Below are 20,172 nucleotides of genomic sequence, written 5' to 3' on the forward strand. Positions count from 1 at the left end.
GGGGCAGGGCTCAGCGGCGCAGGGCGAGGGCCAAAGTGCGACCGCTGACCTGGCTACACTCACCAGGGTTTGAACCGCCATGCCCAAGTCCTGCCGGGCTCCGAACTGCTCCAACGCTGCGGGCCGACTGGGCGCGGACAACCGCCCAGTGAGCTTCTACAAGTGAGTGCAGGCATGGGGCGGGGCTCGCTGGGAGGGGCGGGGCCCTGGGAGGGGCGGGGCTCCTGGTCCAGTTTGCGGCTGTCAGAAAGTAGGAGTTCGCAAGGTGAGGAGTAGATATTCCCGGCTGCAAATAAATATTGCACGTGCAAAGGTGCAGATGCGTGGAACAGCAGGGGTAGGCAATAAACTACAGGTATTACAAGAAGAGAGCTGATAGTGGGGGGTGGGGGTCTCTGTAGGGAGAGGTGAGGTTGGTCCAGGCTTTTAAATGCAACTGCTCAATAGCTTACTCCATCCTTCCAGTTGCTCAGACTAGAAACCGTAGGGTCATTCTTACCTCTTCTCTTTCCTCACACCTGAGAAAGTAAAAATTAACTTGGACTGTAAAAAAAAAAAACCTGCCTTCCGATTTATTTGACTTAGAATAACAGACAGGGAAAATGCCAGCCGCAAAGTTAGTAGGGAAAAAAAAAATTCAAGGACATGCCACAGCTGTAAAATGACATACCTCCCCTTCTTTGAGTAACCACTGCTTTCTTTCTTACTGGGAAACTTTGTTCTCTAAAATCCTAGATTATCACAAATCTTGCTGTTTGAAACTTGTGCCAGTTTGAATGTATTGTGTCCCCCAAACGCCGTTATCTTTGATGTAATTTTTTTAAATTTTATTTTATTTTGAAATAAATTCAAAGTGATAAGAACAGTTGCAAAAACAATACAAACCCCATACACAGAACTCCAGCATATCCTGACCTCCCTCCCCTGATACCCCAATCCACCAACTTTAACATGCTGTCACATTGGTATTTCTTTCCCTCCCTCCCTATCTATCATCCATCATCTATTGCTCTGTCTTCTGAACCTATGAGAGCTAGCTGCACCCATCCTTGAACAAACACTATAATTCACATATACAATTCCCATGAACAAGAACATTCTTTTATGCAATCCCATTAAATGCAGCTAAGAAGTACTAGAGATTCAACATTGATACAAAGCATACATTCTATATTCCCCCCCCCCCCCCATGTCTCAACTGTGTCCCTCAGATCCCATCCAGGGTCATCCTTGGCATTCAGTTGTCATCTGTTTAGACTGTCCTTTTTTTTTTTCTTTCTCAATTGTGGAAACATATATACAGCCTAAATCTTCCCATTCTACCCCCTCCCTAGCCTTCCATAAGTGGGATTAATCACATTTAGAATGTTGTAATGCTATCGCTTTCCCACCATCCATTACTAGAAATTTCCCTTCACCTCAAACAGCAACCCTACACACATTTCTTAATTCCCCATTGCCCCTTCCCCCATTTCTCTTAACCTGTACTCTACTTTTCATCTCTATGGTCATATTCTCTGATAATTTCTTTGTATTTACTGTGGGGCTTAAAATTAAACTCTTAAATCTATAACAATCTTGTTTTTCTTTGATACCAACTTAACTTCAATAGGACACATAAACTATGCTCCAGTATTCCTCTATTCCCCCACCTTTATATAGTTCTTGTCAAAACTTACATATATTACATTGAGTTCAAAACTACTGATTTGTCATTAGAGTTTGTGTATTTTATATCATGTAGGAAGTAAATAGTGGAGTTACAATTCACAAATTATTGACTTCTATTTGTATTCCATTGTGGTCAGAGAAGGTGCTTTGAGTATAGCCAATTTTCTTTTTTTTTAATTTATTGAGGCTTGTTTTCTGTCCCAGTATATTAGTCCATTCTGGAGAAAGATCCATGATCATTAGAGAAAAATGAGTGTCTTGGTAATTTGGGATGTAAGGTTCTATATATGTCTGTTAAAATTCTCTATATCTCTTCTTTCTTTGTTTCTCTGTTTGTAGGGTTCCTTTAGTATCTGAAGTAGGGCAGGTCTTTTATTAGCAAAATCTCTCAGCATTTGTTTGTCTGTGAAAAATTGAAGCTCTCTCTCAAATTTGAAGGAGAGTTTTGCTGGATAAAGTATTCTTGGTTGGAAATTTTTCTCTCTCAGTATTTTAAATGTGTCATGCCAATGCCTTCTCACTTCCATGGTGGCCGCTGAGTAGTCACAACTTAGTCTTATGTTGTTTCCTTTGTATATGGTGAATTGCTTTTCTCTTGCTGCTTTCAGAACTTGCTCCTTCTCTTCAGTATTTGAGAGTCTGATTAGAATATGTCTCGGAGTGGGTTTATTTGTATTTATTCTATTTGGAGTTCGCTGGGCATTTATGCTTTGTGTATTTATATTGTGTAGAAGGTTTGGGAAGTTTTCCCCAACAATTTCTTTGAATACTCTTTCTAGACCTTTAACCTTCTCTTCCCCTTCTGGGACACCAATGAGTCTTAAGTTTGGACGTTTTATTTTTTCTATCGTATCCCTGAGGTCCGTTTTGATTTTTTTGATTTTTTTCTCCATTCTTTCTTTTGTTCTTTCATTTTCTGTTCTGTGGACTTCTAGTACACTGAGTCGTTGTCCAACTTTCTCTAATCTTGTATTATGAGTATCCAGAGTCTTTTTAATTTGGCCAACAGTTTATTTCCATAAGATCTTCTATTTTTTTATTTACTCTTTTATTGTCTTCTTTATGCTCTTCTAGGGTCTTCTTTATGTCCTTTATATCCTGTTCCATGGTCTTCTTCATGTCCTTTATATCCTTTGCCATGCTCTCATTCCTCGATTGTAGTTCTTTGATTAATTGCACCAAGTACTGTGTCTCTTCTGATATTTGGATTTGGGTCTTTGGGATTGCGTTCTCCATATCATCTGGTTTTATCATATGCATTAAGATTTTCTGTTGTTTTTGGCCTCTTGACATTTGCTTTGCTTGATAAGGTTCTTTCAAGTTGTAAAAAAAAAAATACCAATCTAATTTTTCAGAAATACAAGTTGGTGGCGTACACTTTCTCTAACTAACCAGCAGATGGCGTCTGCGAGTCACCTATACCCCTCAAGTTAGTTCTCAGTTTTGTTCTTGTGGTGTGTGGGGAAATGATTCTTGTGGGGTTCAGTTGGTGAACTCAATTTGGGTGTGTTGCTGGAGCCGTCCTCCCTGAACGTGGGGCATGTGTCCCAGTGGCTAGGGAGGCAGGGCAGCTTTAATATTCAAACCTCCCAGATGTTCCTGGAGATTCAAGGCTGTTGCAAGAATCTAAGCCTTCATTTCACTTCTGTCCCCGATCCTCTCTGACGCTGACCCACAAACCACTGGCATTGACGTAGTGTCCCTGGGTTTTCCGAGCGGGCCCCCCTTCTCAGCTGTGATCTTCCAGGACCTCTGCTGAGGGAAGGCTGTGCTACATCACAAGTGCGCGCCATCCCTCAAGGTAAGCCCCGGGTTGCTGGGCCGTGCAGGGGCGCTCCCAGCTGGGCTGTGGGCACGGCCCCTGGCAGGAGTATCTCCAGCCCACCAGGGAGCGGCTGCAAGCAGCAGGGTTTCTTTCTCCTTCCGGCTCTCCCCTCTGCTCCCCTGGCCTTGAGGGAATCTGCAGCAGGCTATCCTCCACGCCAGACACCAAGAGGCCGGCTCAGACTGCTTCTGCCGTGCTTTCACTACGCGGTTTTCACCATTACAAATTCAGCCGCTCCTGGGTTTTTCCCTTTTTTTTTAAAGAAACAGTCCATCTCCAAATGCCAACCCCTGGCTTCCCCACACTGCAGCGTGGCTGCGGATCTTTCAGCTGGCTTACTCACTCGTTTCAGAATGCAGACTCCCGTTTTCACCAAGTGTACGGCCCCTGTGGTTCTAGCAGACCTTGTCCAGCTGGTGCATTGCTGAAACCGGTATTCTGGGTCACCTTCTTGTTTTTATTTAGTATTTTTCACGGAGGAGTTATTTTGCCCTGTCTCACCTAGCCGCCATCTTAGGTTCTCTCCTGATGTAACCTTGTGTGGGAAGACCTATCAGTGTTAGTTAGATTGTAATTCTTTGAGTGTTTCCATGGAGATGTGCCCCACCCAGTTGTGGGTGATGACTCTGATTGGATAATTTCCATGGAGGTGTTGCTCAGCCCATTCCGGGTGGGTCTGAATTAAATTACCGTAGCACTGTATAGGATCAGATAGAAGGAGCAAGCTGCTACAGCCAAGAGGGACACTCTGAAGATTGCCCAGAAGCTGAGAGAGGAACTGCAGTTTGAAGATTGCTCTGGAGAAGCTGAAGAGAGGACAAATACCCCAAGTGCAACTAAGAGTGACATTTCTGAGGAACTGCAGCCTAGAGAGGAACGTCCTGGGAGAAAGCCATTTTGAAACCAGAACTTTGGAGCAGATGCCAGCCACGTGCCTTCCCAGCTAACAGAGGTTTTCCGGACACCATTGGCCATCCTCCAGTGAAGGTACCCGATTGCTGATGTGTTACCTTGGACACTTTATGGCCTTAAGACTGTAACTGTCTAACCAAATAAACCCCCTTTTATAAAAGCCAGTTCCATCTCTGGTGTTTTGCATTCTGGCAGCATTAGCAAACTAGAATAGATTTTGGTACCAGAGAAGTGGGGTGCTGGTGCTGCTGTGTTTGCAAATACCAAACATATTGGAATGGCTTTTTAAATGGATAAGGGGAAGATTTTGGAAGAATTGTGAGGATCTTGATAGAAAAGGCCTAAACTGCTTTGAAGAGACTGTTTGTGGAAATACGGACTCTGAGGATACTTCTGGAGAGGCCTTGAGCAGACATGATGAATGTGTCATTGCCAACTGGAAGGGAGGTGATTTTTTTTTAAAGTGGCAGAGAATTTGGCAAAATTGAGTCCTGGTGTCAGATGGAAGGAAGAATTTCAAAGCAACAACCTGGACTACTTAGCTGAGATCTCCAGACTACATATGGAGGATGTACCCTGGCTTCTACTTGTAGCTTATGGTAAAATGCGAGAGGACAGAGATAAGCTGAGAAATGAACTCTTGGTTTCAAAGAAACGAGAAATTGATGGCCAGAAAAACTCTGGGCTTCAAGGGGGTGAAACCCCAGAAGCTACAGCCCAATGTATGGATGTAACCAAACATGGAACCCAGCCATCATTTCAGTGCAAGCCAAGAATGGAAAAGGAATTAAACAGAAAGGATTTGTGGAAAATCCTATTGTCTGACGGCTTTGACCCCTGTGTGCTTCATGCGAAGCCAACAGAATTTTTGCGAGATCTTTATAGACAGAGTCGCTGCCGGTCTGGACTGGAGGAGACAGACAAGGAACAAATTGAGGGAAAAATTTCTTCAAAGACAAAGCCATGGAGGTTGAGGTCTGGAGTCAAGAGGCCTTGGGCTGGGAGAGTGGAGCAGCCCACAGGCATGGAAAGGGTGAGTTTGCCCCGGAGGTCGAGGGTGGGCCTTCCGCCTGGATGCTACGGAAGAGTTTTGCCAACCCAGGCCCCAAAGAGGGTGGAGCACATTCCCAGGGAATTGGGGAGAGCCTGGCTGCCACCCCACTGTTCTGAAGGGGTTGATCGTGTGCCCCGGAGTTGGAAGGGAATTCGGGTGCTGCCCCGGTGTTTGAGGAGGGTGGAGCCGAGAAGATGGTCTCCCCAATGCGTGGATATGTTGGAGAACTCACCCCAGCTTTTGGAGAGGAAAGGGCTGCCACAAAGGCCCTAAGAAGGGTTAGACTCCCACTCTCTCAAGCCCCAAGTATGCAACATCGTTCTGTTAATGACTGTTGGACTTTGAAATCTAATGGAGTTCGTCCTGCGGGTTTTAGGAACTGTTTTGATCCTATTAACCCTGTTTTCCTTACTCTTTCTCCTTATGGCAAAGGGAATGTTTATCCTATGAATGTCCCTCCTTTGTATATTGGAAGCACATAACTTGTTCTAAATTCACAGATTCAGAGCTAAAGGAAAATTGTGCCTTAGGACTGACCATGCCTATTATTGATTTTGATAAGATCTTATACTTAACTATTGTTACTGAAATGATTTAAGTTTCTGTGATATTGTTGTGGGATGAATGTATTTTGTGTATGGAAAGATAATGTCATTTTGGGGTCCAGGGGGTGGAATGTGCCAGTTTGAATGTATTGTGTCCCCCTAAACACCATTATCTTTGATGTAATCTTGTGTGGGCAGACCTATCAGTGTTGATTAGATTGTAATTGTTTGAGTGTTTCCATGGAGATGCGCCCCACCCAACTGTGGGTGATGACTCTGATTGGATATTTTCCATGGAGGTGTTGGCCCGCCCATTCAGTGTAGGTCTGAATTAAATTACTGGAGCACTGTATAAGATCAGACAGAAGGAGCAAGCTGCTATAGCCAAGGGGGACACTGAAGAATGCCCAGAAGCTGAGAGAGGAACTGCAGTTTGAAGATGGCCGTTGAAAGCAGACCCTTGCTCCGGAGAAGCTGAGAGAGGACAAATACCCCAAGTGCAACTAAGAGTGACATTTCTGAGGAACTGCAGCCTAGGGAGGAACGTCCTGGGAGAAAGCCATTTTGAAACCAGAACTTTGGAGCAGATGCCAGCCACGTGCCTTCCCAGCTAACAGAGGTTTTCTGGACGCCATTGGCCATCCTCCAGTGAAGGTACTCGATTGCTGATGTGCTACCTTGGACACTTTATGGCCTTAAGACTGTAGCTGTGTAACCAAATAAACCCCCTTTTATAAAAGCCAATCTGTCTCTGGTGTTCTGCATTCTGGCAGCATTAGCAAACTAGGACAAAACTATATCAGTAAGAATGAAACATCTCACTTTTGCCTGGAGGAGCTAAATCACTTTGACACAGAGATGCAGCCTGGATTTACAATCCAGGTTCAGAGCATCAGATAAGGAGCTTCTGAGCATGATATTCCACACCCATCTTAACTTTCTTGCTTTCAAAGAGATAGGACCCTGGGCCCACTTCACAATCCGGACCTGATGTTAACAGTTCTGCTTTGCTTCCACTTTACTCAAACGCTGCTGCGTTTACATTTCACCTGAATTTCATCCTTCCCCCGAATCCAGTAATAACTCTATCTTTTCCCTTCTTTGGTGAGTTTCCCCACAGTACCTCTGGTGTGCAGTCTTCCTCAGTACCATGATAAATAAATCTTATTTTGTGAATACAGGTTTGTCCTTGGTGATCTTAGGCTGATTGGATGAGGACACATTTCTCAATCATTTCATCAGCAAGTCGCTGTCCTGTTGGCATTCCCTTTAAACTCTGTCTAGAATTTGACCACTTCTACCCCCACCCCTTCGTCCCCCATCCTGGTCCTGGCCATTGTCACTTCCTGGCTGGACTATTTCAGTAACCACCTCACTGGTCTTCCTGCTTCCGCCACAAGCAGCCAGAGGGCACTTGTTAACACCTGTGTCCAATTTAGTTCCTCCTCATCTCAGAACTCTCCCTGGCTTCCGCTCATTCTATAAAAGACAAGAAGATCGGGCTGGAGTAGGCAGGAAGCAGGCCTACAATGCCCTACAAGAGCTGGTTTCCCAATAATTATATGACCTTGTCTCCTCCCTTCTTCCCTTCACTCTCTCTGCTCCAGCCTCACTGGCCTACTTGTTATTTCTCTAGCAGGCCATTCACAGCTCTACCCCGGGGCCTTTGCCTCTGCTGTTGTCTGCCTGAAAAGTTCTTCCCTTTATATCATCACCTTTTCAGTGAGGCCTTCTGCGACCACCACCCTATATAAATTGTAAATCTCCCCAGACACACCCATATTCTTCCAGCCCCCCTCCTGCTTTATTTTTACCTTGAATGCTTATCGCTATACCGCATATTTGATGCATTCATTCATGATCTCCCCCACTAGAACATCCGCTCCAGGAAGAGAGGGATATTATTTTGTCTTGTTCTGTGTTGTGTCCCCAGTGCCTAAAACAGTGCCTGACATATAGTGGGCGCTCAATAAATACTCGTTGGGTGAATTGGATGATGTTCCAGTTTGGCAATGCTGCTGGGATGCAAAACACCAGAAATGGATTGGCTTTTATAAAAGGGGGTTTATTTGGTTAGACAGTTACAGTCTTAAGGCCATAAAGTGTCCAAAGTAACGCATCAGCAATCAGGTACCTTCACTGGAGGATGGCCAATGGTGTCCGGAAAACCTCCGTTAGCTGGGAAGGCATGTGGCTGGCGTCTGCTCCAGAGTTCTGGTTTCAAAATGGCTTTCTCCCAGGACGGTCCTCTCAAGGCTGCAGCTTCTTGGGGCAAACTCTGGGCTAGTACCTCCAAAGCATCAGCAAAACTCTGCTCTCAACGGCTGTCTTCAAAATATCTCTGTAAGTTGCAGCTCCTCTCTCAGCTCCTGTGCATTCTTCAAAGTGTCCCTCTTGGCTGTAGCAAGCTCGCTCCTTCTGTCTGAGCTTATATAGTGCTCTAATAAACTAATCAAGGCCCATGCTGAATGGGCGGGGCCACACCTCCATGGAAACTATCCAATCAGAGTTAGCACCTACAGTTGGATGTGTCGTATCTCCATGGAAACACTCAAAGAATTACAATCTAATCAACACTAATATGTCTGCCCACACAAGATTACATCAAAGATAATGGTGTTTGGGGGACACAATATATTCAAACTGGCACAACTGGGGACTCAGGCTGAAGGAGCCACCCCTACCTGGTGTCATGGGAGGGGGAAAAGAGAAGATGGGGGTACTGCCCAGTGATTCCTGGTAAATTTTGTATTCAAAAGTGGCCCATGTCTTATGACTCCCGGGGATGAATCTGGACCCGGCATCTTGGAATTGAAAATATCTTCTTGACCAAAAGGGGGAAGTGAAATGAAACAAAATAAAGTTTCAGTGGCTGAGAGATTCCAAATGGAGTCAAGAGGTCACTGTGGTGGACATTCTTATGCACTATATAAATAACACCTGTTAGGTTTTAATGTATTGGAATAGCTAGAAGTAAATACCTGAAACTATCAAACCAACCCAGTAATCTGGACTCCTGAAGACGATTGTATAACAATGTAAATTACAAGGGTTGACAGTGTGATTGTGAAAACCTTGTGGATCACACTCCCTTTATCCAGCATATGGATGGATGAGTAGAAAAATGGGGACAAAAACGAAATGAAAAATAGGGTGGGATGGGGGATGGTTTGGGTGTTCTTTTCTTACTTTTATTTTTTATTCTGATTCTGATTCTTTCTGATGTAAGGAAAATGTTCAGAAATAGATTGCAGTGATGAATGCATAACTATATGATCGTACTGTGAACAGTTAATTGTACGCTATGGATGATTGTATAGTATGTGAATATATTTCAATAAAACTGAATTTACCTTAAAAAAAATGAAGGAAAAAAAAAAGTGGCCCATGTCAATTTCAGTCACATTCCTTTGGCCAAAGCAAGTCTGTAGCAAGCCTCACATGGATTGGGTAGAAATACACAATCTACGTGTAGGGAGGGGCAGCAAATATTTTGAATGATAATACAGACTACCACAGAGGTTATTTTTTCTCTCATATAAAACAAGTACAGAGGTTGACAGACCAGCACTGGTGTGTGGCTCTTCCATCTTTCTCCACCATCTTTAGCCTGTAGCTTCTGTCCAAGATGGCTGCCAGCATCCCAGCCATTATGTCCACATTCCAGACAGGAAGAAAAGAAAAGCAAGGAAGAGCAAAAGGGGTTTAACTCCATACTGAGTCAGCCACCTTTACAAAGGCTTCCTAGAAATTCCACCCAGTGACAATTTCATCAGTCTCCCTCAACCGCAAAGGAGGTTGGGAAATGTATTCTTTTAGCTGGACATTTAACTACCCTGAAGAAATTTTGGGTTCTGTTAGTATGGAGGAAAAGGAAAATCCCTAGCAATGTGTGTCACTCCATTCTCTAGATAAGATAATCAGTAACTCTAAATAAAAAGGGAAACACTGGCTGTCCACCTAAGGTAGGTCTCTAGAGAGATTGCCCAGCCCAAGTGTCGCCACCCAGAGGAACAAAAGGGAATAAGAACAAGTCCAAACTACTGAGCAGTTTTGTGATATTTCCTTGCCTCCTTTGCCCCTTGAGCTGCTCTGATTCCATTTAAGAGCCCTGTCCCATTTAGGGCAATCCCAGGTGTCCCACACAACACTAAAGCATTCATTGGCCAGTACTTGGTTATATACCCCACCTAGCTGCAAGGGAGCCTGGGAAACAGTCTTTTAGCAGGGCACATTTATAACCTCAAATTAAGTTGGAGATTTGTTAGTAGGGAGAAAGAAGAATGAATATGGGGCAGACAGTTTGTAGTCTCTGCTGGGGAGCGGGTAGGGAGTGCAGCCACAAGGTCCAGGAAAAATGGGGCTGGTGAGAATATTGTCCCAGATGGAGGCTGAAGGGACTGCAGCAACCACAGTCCCTGTCCATGTCCCCTGGGCTTCTGCTCTTTGGTAGCCACAGCTCTTCTCTCAGTCAGCCATTCTGTCCTCTTTTACCAGCTGGGCTGAAACACTGTCCCTCCCAGTGTTTTTTTATGCAGTTATGAGCAAATATGAATATACAATGTTATTTCCCCCATTGTACTAATTTCCTATGGCTGCTATAACAAACTTGGTGAGACATGGATTGACTGTATTATTTCAAGCTGCATAGTAAATATTCCAAAATTTAGTGGCTTAAAACAACAAAAACTTATTTTCTCTCAGTTCTGGAGGCCAGAAGTCCAAATCAGTTTCACTGGGCTGAAATCAGTGTGCTCTCTTGGAGCCCTGAGGGCAGAATCCGTTCTTGCCTCTTCTAGCTTCTGCTGGCTGCAGGCTTTCCTTGGCTTGTGGCTGTTTCACTCCAGCCTCTGCCTCTCTGTGGGCACATTGCCTTCTCCTCTTCTCTCTGTGGTAGTATCTCCATCTGCCTCCCTCTTATAAGGATACATGTGATTGCATTTAAGGCTCACTCAGATAATCCAGGATAATTTCCCCATCTCAAAATCCTAAAAAGTTAACCACATCTTCCACTTATAAAGTGGTATTAACAGGAGGTCCTAGGGGTTAAGACATGGACATCGTTTGGGGGCCATTATATGAGACTGACCATGGCATTACAGTTCATCAAATGTCTCCACATTCTGTTTTACAGCTGCATCATATTCTTTCATGTGGATGTCCCGGGTTGGTTCACTCTGTCTGATACAGGTGGTCTTGTCCACCATTCTCTAACACTCATTACTCTTGCTTTTTAACAAAGAGAGAGCAGGTCTCAGGCTCACGGCCCTCGCCAGGCAAAGTTATTTAGACTGCCTTTAATAACGTTCTTTTTGTTTTATGGTTAACGTCAATGTATGGAATTGATACTGGCTTTCCATTTTCAATTGTGGTGTTAAGTTTTTCTTTTAGGTATCTTTAATATTTAAAGTGGGTCAATTTAAAGAAAACCATTAAGTAAATAATGGCACAGATATGGAAAACATAGTGAAGGTGGGACATGGATGACTGGGTGTATTAGTTATCTCATGCTGCATAATAAAATATCCCAAAATTTAGTGGCTTAAAACAACAAACATTTATTGTCTCACAGTTTCTGGCAGTCACAAAAGGACTAACTGGCCAGAACTCAATCACGTGGCCATCGCTGCCTGCAAATGGGACTGGGAAATGAGGTCTTTATTACAAGCAGCCTTGAGCCCAGGTCTGAATAGAGACCTGTATGAGAAGGCAAGAACAGATGTTGGGGACAGTGGCAGCAGGACACAGGAGCAGTGGGACACCTTTAGAGGGTGCCTAATCAGATTAATCCCCACCCCTCTCCTGGAAAAGCTTTTATTTCATTCATTTTTTAATGGGTGTTTTCAAGCATATGCAAAAAAAAAAAAAATAGAATTGTATCATGACTACTTAGGGACCCACCACTCAGTTTCGCCAGTTAACATTTTGTCAATCTTGTTTCATCTACCACCACCACCCACACATGCCTTTAATACATTTTTGATCCACAGTATTTTAAAGTAAATCCTATATGACTCCTGGGGATGAATCTGGTCCCGGCATCGTGGGATTGAGAATATCTTCTTGACCAAAAGGGAGATGCAAAATGAAACGAAATAAAGTTTCAGTGGCTGAGAGATTTCAAATGGAGTCAAGAGGTCACTCTGGTGGACACTCTTATGCACTATATAGATAACCCATTTTAGGTTTTAATGTATTGGAATAGCTAGAAGTAAATACCTGAAATTTATCAAACTGCAACCCAGTAGCCTTGACTCTTGAAGATGATTGTATAACAATGTAGATTACAAGGGGTGACAGTGTGATTGTGAAAACCTTGTGGATCACACTCCCTTTATCCAAGTGTATAGATGGATGAGTAGAAAAATGGGGACAAAAACAAAATGAAACAATCGGGTGGGGGGGATGATTTGGGCATTCTTTTTTATTTTTATTTTTTATTCCTATTTTTATTTTTTCTGGCATAAGGAAAATGTTCAAAAAATAGATTGGGGTGATGAATGCACAACTATATGATGGTACTGTGAACAGTTGATTGTACACCATGGATGATTGTATGATATGTGAATATATCTCAATAAAACTGAATTTAGAAAGAGAAAAAAAAATAAAGTAAATCCTAGACATCAGGTCTTTTACCCATAAATATTTCAGAAATCCTAATAGATGACTATTTTAGAAGCATAAAACATTACAGTTATCACATCTAGCAAAATTAATTCTTTACAATCATCTAATACACAGTTCAGGTTCTATTTTCTCTCAGTTGTGTTAAAAATGTCTTCTTGCAGAATGATCTTTTGCAAACAAGGTCCACATCTTGCATTCGGGTTAATGTTTCTTAAGTCAGTCTTAATCTATAATTCTCCTCCCCTCATGTTATATGTTTATGGAAGAAACTTTTTCAGTTGACTGTAGGCTCCACGACCTTCTAGATTTTTCTGACTTTATAAACTGCTCCCTCAGCTCACGTGGGGAATAGATTGGTAGTGGTGGGGTGAGGGGTGGGCAGGGAGACCCCAAGGAGGCTGCTGCAAAACCCCAGATGGGAAAAGATGGAAGCTGACTGGGAGGAGCAGTGGGGTGGGCTGGTGCTCGGTATTGCAGAAGCAGAGAAGAATGGGATGTGGGTGTGAGGTAGAGAGCCCCTGGGTGCAGGGCAGGGCCGTTTCCTTCCCATGAGGAGGCAGGCGCTTGGAGCCCAGGGACCTCGGGTGTACTGTCTTAAGGGAAACCCCTCTCCCCCGCAGGTTCCCGCTGAAGGACGGCCCCCGACTGCAGACCTGGCTGCTGCACACAGGCCGAGAGTCCTTGGGGCCCAGCTGCCACCAGCATCTGTGCAGCGAGCACTTCACGCCTGCCAGCTTCCAGTGGCGCTGGGGTGTGCGTTACCTGCGGCCCGACGCGGTGCCCTCCATCTTCTCCCAGGCTCCGCCCACCAAGGTGAGTGCTGGGCTGTCCCGCTGCTGGAGTCTGACCCGCAGCCTTCCCATTTGCGGAGGTCCCTCGTGGAGTCTGACCCTCGGCCCTCCCCTTTTGAGGAGAGCGCCTCCCTGGGATTGGGCCTCACCGGAGGGAAGTTCCCCTTGGAATCTGGTCCCCCAACTCCTGCATCCTGAAGAAATCCCCCTTGGAGTCCGGCCCTGATGTCCCCACCCCACCCCACGCCTTATATTCCAGACGCTGAAGAGACCCCAAAGCGCGTAGAAGCCAGTCGCTTCGCTCCACCTCCACAGGAGTCCGCGCCCCAGCCCCGGGACCCCGCCATCCTGGCTCCTGGTCCAATGCACCTAGTGGTGCCGGGACCCCCACCGGGGGGCCCCGAAGCCGCGGCCACCGTGCTCCTGGCCCCCCTTCCCCTTCCGCCTGCTCCCTCGGGGCCGCGCCCGGAGTCCTCCTCCCAGCACGCCCGGCTGGGACTGGGCGCGGCGCTGGGCGCGCTGCAGAGGCGCGTGCGGAGGCTGCAGCGGCGCCACACTCGGCACCGGGCGCAGCTGCGGGCGCTGGAGGAGCTGGTGCAGCAGCTGCGCTGGGAGGGCCTGCTGGCGCGCATGCGCAGGGGCCTGCCCGGCCTGGTGAGTGGGGGGCGCACACTGTGTGTGTGTGTGAGCGCCTTTAAACTCGGCTCCAGTGTTTGAACATCAGAGCGTTTCACCCATGTTCCCGAGCTTCTGATATTTTTTTGACAAAAAGGAAAGTCAATCTGGCAATGGCCAGCAACCTTTGGTGGCAGCCGAGTAGTGGCTCCTCCCTTTATTAATGATATTCAAGGAGCCCGTACTCTGCTGGACATAGAGTTAAGGACATTGAAAACTCACTATGACCAGGATATTTTTATTGTCCCCATTTCCCAGATGAAAAAACTGAGAGACAGAAAGGTCCAGTATCTCACACAAACTCCTGCAGAACCAGTATTAAGCATAGTTGCCTGGCTCCAGAGGAGGCCTGTACTCTCCTGTTCACCACGTCCCCACCTAGGCCACTCTTTGTGGATTTATGTTCCCTACCCGACCCCTGAGGGCTTAAATTTGCAACTTCTGTACGAGAGGTTCCCAGACCCCACCTAAGGCCTTTTTGCCCCTATATTTTAGTGCTAGTCATTTGCTGTTTTGTGTGTTTGTATGCATGTTTTTTGAAAGAGAGAGAGATGGAGGGGTGCCATTTTTTTTTAAATATCAAACTTGGACCAGGTCTTCCCCCTGCTTCAAACCCCAGGGTCATGCTTGCGGTTCTCAGCCTAGCACCTGTGACTCTCAGGGCCCAGCCTGGACAAGAGCGTTAGGGTTGGGGGTATCAAGAGGGGGCCCTGTAGTACCTCTGAGGGTACAGTGCCTTAAACTGAGCCAGTGGTTTGGACATGTCCCACAGATGTGATTTGTTTGGCCTCAACAGTGCTCTAAAATAATTTCTGGTCTTTCCTAAAGGCTCAGCAGATCTGGCAGCCCTGGGTTCAAATTTCCAGGTAGTAGCTGTGTTCTGGCTGCACCTGGGAGCTTTAAGTTTGAGACTGAGCCTTGGGCCACCCTGGGGCACAAGGAAGATAGAGGGTGGAGGGGAGTTAGAGCTCAGACTCAGGCCTGCAGCTTGTCATGGAGCCTGCCAGGGCCCCTGGGCTGACAGTGTCTTTCTCTGCCTTTCCTCCCCCTGTTGGATCCCTGTCTCCTTCTCCTTCACCGCCCCCCCATCTCTCAATCTCTACCTCCCTCCCCCACATTCATCTTTGTCTTTCTGCCCCCCATCCATCTCCCCATCCCCCATGTCTCTCCATCTTTCTCTGCCCCTCATATCTGTGTCCTTGTCTTGCCATATCTGTATGCCCCCACATCTCTTCTGTCTTCCCATGTCTTTGTCCCCCCATATCTCTCTCTGTGTTTCCCTCTGGCTTCTGCCTCTCATATCTGCTTCCCTGTCTCCCCATGTCTCTCTCTGTTTCCTGACACACACACACACCTCGGCCTCCCTGTTTCTTGCCTTTTCTGTCTTTCTCTACCATCACTCCCCTGTGTTCTCTGTCTCCTGCATCCTTGCCTGGGATGGCCCAGCTCCCTGGACCTGAGGAATCCCGAGCCTTTACCATCATCTGTGGAGGGACTGATGTAGCTGTGGTCCTTGCATAAGACTCTGCGCCTCCGACACTGGACACCAAGCCTGAGCTTCTGGACACTTGGGCCCCCAGTACATAAGGGTCAGGACTGACAGTGTCACAGGACAGATGAGAAAAGACAGAGGATGAGAGATTCGCTATGCACGGGCTTGGCCCAGCACCACTGCTCATGCCCAGAGACTGACCTGGGCGGGTAGCAGTGCCTCTCTTGAGTGCCTGGCTCCCAGGGACCCCTCCCAGCCAACCTGAGCCTGAGCCAACCTGAGTCCTCATCAGTCCTCATTCCCCTGGGTACTAGGCCCCTGCCACCGCCCGCTCGAATCCTTCCATTCAGTAGAACAACTTCAGAGCAGACCAAGGGTTGTTTGTTGGGGGAGAGTTGTACCTGGTTCCAAAGAGCCCCACATGCCCTTTGCCAAGCCCAGTGCACAGCTGGGATACAGCAGTGAACACAGTTCACAAAATCCCTTCCCTCCTGGTGCTCACATCCTGCTCGAGTAGATGAACCAGTAAACTAATAAACGAGATAATTTCAGACTGTGATAAATGTTATAAAGGATGAGTGAAAATGTAGCTGAGAGGCCTCTGGCTTGTGGGGAGACGGCAGTGGGAGTTTTCTAGCTCTCCCACCCCAGATGCTGATGGCAGCACCTTTACCAGCCCTCCGCCAGCAGCTTCTCCCACACAGTAGCCTGAACCAGTTTGCCTACAATGAAATTTCGTTGTCTGCATTTAAAGCACATTCTTTCTGAGTTGCTGTGAATAAATTTGGAATGATCCTGTATATTTTCATCTAATGGAGAATTAGCTATATCTTGAATAAGTATTGCTGCACTGGACAGCTTCAGGATATTACTCATAATGTCAGCAAATGGGAGTCCGAATCCTGATGGACTGAAGCAGATTGGCCTTGACCAGATCTGGGATGATCTCAGAGCTTGAATCCAGCAAGTTTATACAAGACAAAGTAGGGCAAAATCCAGATATATGGAACTGTACACTCATATTTAGAACTACTGCACAAATGTCCACCAGTTAAAACCAGACGTGAGGAGCTGGAGTCCCTCCTAAATCTGGAAAAGGCCTGACACTTGGAGGAGCTCAGTTTGTTGGCTTAGAATTATGCAAACGACTTAAAGAATTTTTGAGGAATTACATGACAAATCTTAAGGATGGAAAAGATTTAATGGATGAGAGTGTACTGAAATTTATACTCAACAATGGGAAGATTATTTTCAAGCAAAGCGTTGAATGGAATTTGTGCCTACCTCAGTTGACATTGGGTTTGCCATGAATGTGATGAAGGAAGAGAAGGAAAATATGAAATCTATACACTTGCATTGGTGACTTGGAGAGATTTTCTGTTCAGGCCATTGAATAAACAGCTAACAAGCTGTTTTAAAACTGATTGAAAAGGAAAGAAATGGTGAAACCATCAATACAAGACATTAGTGGAATGATGCATTTGCAAAGGGCTCTACATTAACAGAATATAAAGAATCCTTCGAATCTCAATTTTTGGCTGACACTGAGAGATTTTACACAGGAGGGAGTACTGATTCTTGCAGCAGAACCCCATTACTGAATATATGAAAAAGGCAGAAGCCAGTCTGTTTGAGGAACAATGAAAAGTTCATTTCTGCCTCCATGAAAGCACACAGATGAATTAGCAAGAAAATGTGAGCAAGTACTCATTGAAAAACACTTGGAAATTTTCCACACAGAGTTTCACAATTTATTGGATGCCGGAAAAAATGAAGATTTGAGTCAAATGTATAATCTTGTGTCTAGAATCCACTATGGCTTAGGAGAATTGAAAAACTTCTGGAGACACATTAAGAAAGAAGGTCTCGCAGCAATTGAAAAGTGTGGAGAAGCTGCATTAAATGACCCCCAAATGTATGTACAGATAGTGTCGGATATTCCTAAAATATCATCCAAATGGCTCAGTCATCCAGTAAATCCCCTGAGTTGTTGGCTCGATACTGTGATTCCTCATTGAAGAAAAGTTCCAAGAACCCAGAAGAGGCAGAAGTAGAAGATACACTCAATCAAGTGATAATTATCTTCAAGTACATGAAGAAAAAAGATGTATTTAAAATTTCTATGCAAAATGTTGGCCAAAAGAGTCGTACACCAGAACAGTGCAAGTGATGATGCCGAGGCAAACATGATCTCTAAATTAAAGCAAGCTTGTGGTTTGGAGTAAATCTGTAAACTTCAGCAGATGTTTCAGGACATCAGTGTAAGCAAAGACTTGAATGAGCAGTTCAAGAAGCACCTGACAGATTCAGAACCACTAGACTTGGATTTCAGTATTCAAGTTCTGAGTTCTGGATCATGGCCCTTTCAGCAATCTTGTACATTTGCCTTGCCATCAGAGTTAGAATGTAGTTATCTGTGATTTACAGCATTTTATCCTAGCCATCACAGTGGCAGAAAATTGACATGGTTATATCAACTGTCTAAAGGAGAATTGGTAACTGTTTAAAAAACAGATCTTGCAGGCATCTACATTGCAGGTAGTGATCTTGCTTCAGTACAATACAGAAGATGCTTACGCTGCACAGCCAGTGAATGATAGCATGCAAATTAAATGGATATTTTGGCACAAGTCCTACAGATTTTATTGAAGTCAGAGTTATTGGTCTTGGAAGATGAAAATGCAAATGCTAATGAGGTAGAATTGAAGCTAGGTACCTTAATAAAATTGTATCTTGGTTATAAAAATAAGAAATTAAGGGTAAACATCAATATGCCAATGAAAACCAAACAAAAGCAGGAATTAGCAACCACACACAAAAATATTGAGAAAGACCACAAACTATTGATTCAGGTAACTATTGTGAGCATTAAGAAAATGAGGAAGGTTCTAAAAAACCAATAGTTACTTGGAGAAGTGCTAGCTCAGCTCTCCTCAAGATTCAGATTCAAACCTTGGGTTCCAGTTATTAAGAAATGCATTGACATTCTGATTGAGAAAGAATATTTGGAGGAAGTAGATGGTGAAAGGGACACCTATAGTTACTTGGCTTAACCCTTCTAGAAGGGTCTGACTGTGTGACTTGCAGCAAAAAGCTTATGATGGAAATAATGAAAACAAATGTATAGCAGCCAGGCTGCTGCCATTTGGATCTCCCTTTTTTAAACTGAGACCAAGACTTCCATCAGATAGTCTCAGATTTACACTGGAACTGTGCAGGATTGATGCATTTCAAGTCTTTAAATACAGAAACCCATGCCATTTAATTTAATTTAAGAACAGAGAGGAATTGAACGTTCCATGCGGAAGGCTGCATGCTACTGCATTTAAATCAATACATTGGCTACACGATTAACAGCTGTCCTCTCAAGCAGCACTTAGAATATTGGCAGCACTTTGAGAGCAAGTCTGAATAGACCCACGTGTAATCTGCTATGAAAAAAGATTTGTATAGTGTTTCATTTTTTAATGTGTGGAAATAAAGAAAATTAAAGGATTTCTGTACCAAAAAAAAAAAAAAGACCGTAATTGAAAGGAGCCAGGTGGAGAGAGCTCCCTAAGGAGGCAAGGTTTGAGCAGAGGTCTGGATGACGAGAAGGAGCTAGCCTGGAAGGCTGTGGGCTGGGTGTTCAGGCAGAAGGAAGAGTCCCTAAAAGGACCCCGACTCTTTGAGTGTCTGACCAAGGAGGGCGTAGTGTTACTATGGAGAAAACTAAAGCAGGGAAAGAAGGAGGCAGGTGTGGCCACAAGGGTGCGATTTTAGGTAGGGAGAGTAGAGAAGGTCTCACTGAAAAGGCCCCAATAAGTAAAATTCAGAAAGAGTGGGGAGTGGGGACTATTCTAGTTTGCTAATGCTGCCAGAATGCAAAACACCAGAGATAGATTGGCTTTTATAAAAGGGGGTTTATTTGGTTACACAGTTATAGTCTGAAGGCTATGAAGTTTCCAAGGTAATGCATCAACAACTGGGTACCTTCACTAGAGGATGGCCAATGGCGTCCGGAAAACCTCTGTTAGCTAGGAAGGCAAGTGGCCAGTGTCTGCTCCAAGTTCTGGTTTCAAAATGGCTTTCTCCCAGGATGTTCCTCTCTAGGCTTCAGCTCCTCAAAAATGTCACTCTTAGTTCTCTTGGGGCATTTGTCCTCTCTCAGACTCTCCGGAGCAAAAGTCTGCTTTCAAAGGCCTTCTCCAAAATGTCTCTGTAAGCTGAAGCTCCTCTCTCAGTTCCAGTGCATTCTTCAAAGTGTCCCTCTTGGCTGTTGCTCCTCTTCAAAATGTCACTCACAGCTGCACTGAGTTCCTTCTATTTGTCAGCTCATTTATATGGCTCCAGTGATTGAATTTAGATCCACCCTGAATGGGTGGGGTAACACCTCCATGGAAATTATCCAATCAGAGTCATCACCCACAGCTGGGTGGGGCATGTCTCCATGGAAACACTCAAAGAATTCCAATCTAATCAGCACTAAAATGTCTGCCCCACAAGATTGCATCAAAGAATATGGCTTTTTCTGGGGGACATAATACATTCAAACTGGCACAGGGACCATGCAGATGTCTGGGGGAAGAGCATTCCAA

At 45.0% G+C, this 20,172-nt stretch overlaps 2 protein-coding genes and 1 pseudogene across 2 annotated transcripts in view; 2 read left to right on the forward strand and 1 right to left on the reverse strand.

Annotated features, from left to right (window-relative positions):
- WDR62 (WD repeat domain 62) overlaps positions 1-154 on the reverse strand; it is a 43,107-nt gene extending 42,953 nt beyond the window's left edge. Inside the window, exon 1 of the mRNA XM_037819649.1 lies at positions 64-154. The gene's annotated coding sequence lies outside the window, so the exon portion shown is untranslated. The remainder of the gene's footprint in view (positions 1-63) is intronic.
- THAP8 (THAP domain containing 8) lies at positions 80-19,099 on the forward strand. The gene is made up of 4 exons (XM_037819230.1): positions 80-148; positions 13,258-13,450; positions 13,688-14,082; positions 15,550-19,099. The coding sequence occupies exons 1-4, from the start codon at positions 80-82 to the stop codon at positions 15,622-15,624; spliced, it is 732 nt and encodes a 243-aa protein (XP_037675158.1). The 3' UTR covers positions 15,625-19,099.
- On the forward strand, positions 16,473-19,099 carry LOC119521416 (annotated as a pseudogene).
- Positions 19,100-20,172: the final 1,073 nt, after the last annotated feature.

The sequence above is a fragment of the Choloepus didactylus genome, chromosome 27 (assembly GCF_015220235.1).
Source record: "Choloepus didactylus isolate mChoDid1 chromosome 27, mChoDid1.pri, whole genome shotgun sequence".
Lineage (NCBI taxonomy): Eukaryota > Metazoa > Chordata > Mammalia > Pilosa > Megalonychidae > Choloepus > Choloepus didactylus.

What these genes read in the sequence shown, in the direction of transcription:
- THAP8 (XM_037819230.1), top strand. Translation starts at nt 80, where the DNA reads ATGCCCAAGTCCTGCCGGGCTCCGAACTGCTCCAACGCTGCGGGCCGA. An exon ending in TGGGCGCGGACAACCGCCCA is followed by an intron (nt 149 to 13,257) that starts GTGAGCTTCTAC and finishes TCTCCCCCGCAG; the next exon opens with GTTCCCGCTGAAGGACGGCC. An exon ending in GCAGGGGCCTGCCCGGCCTG is followed by an intron (nt 14,083 to 15,549) that starts GTGAGTGGGGGG and finishes GGGATGGCCCAG; the next exon opens with CTCCCTGGACCTGAGGAATC.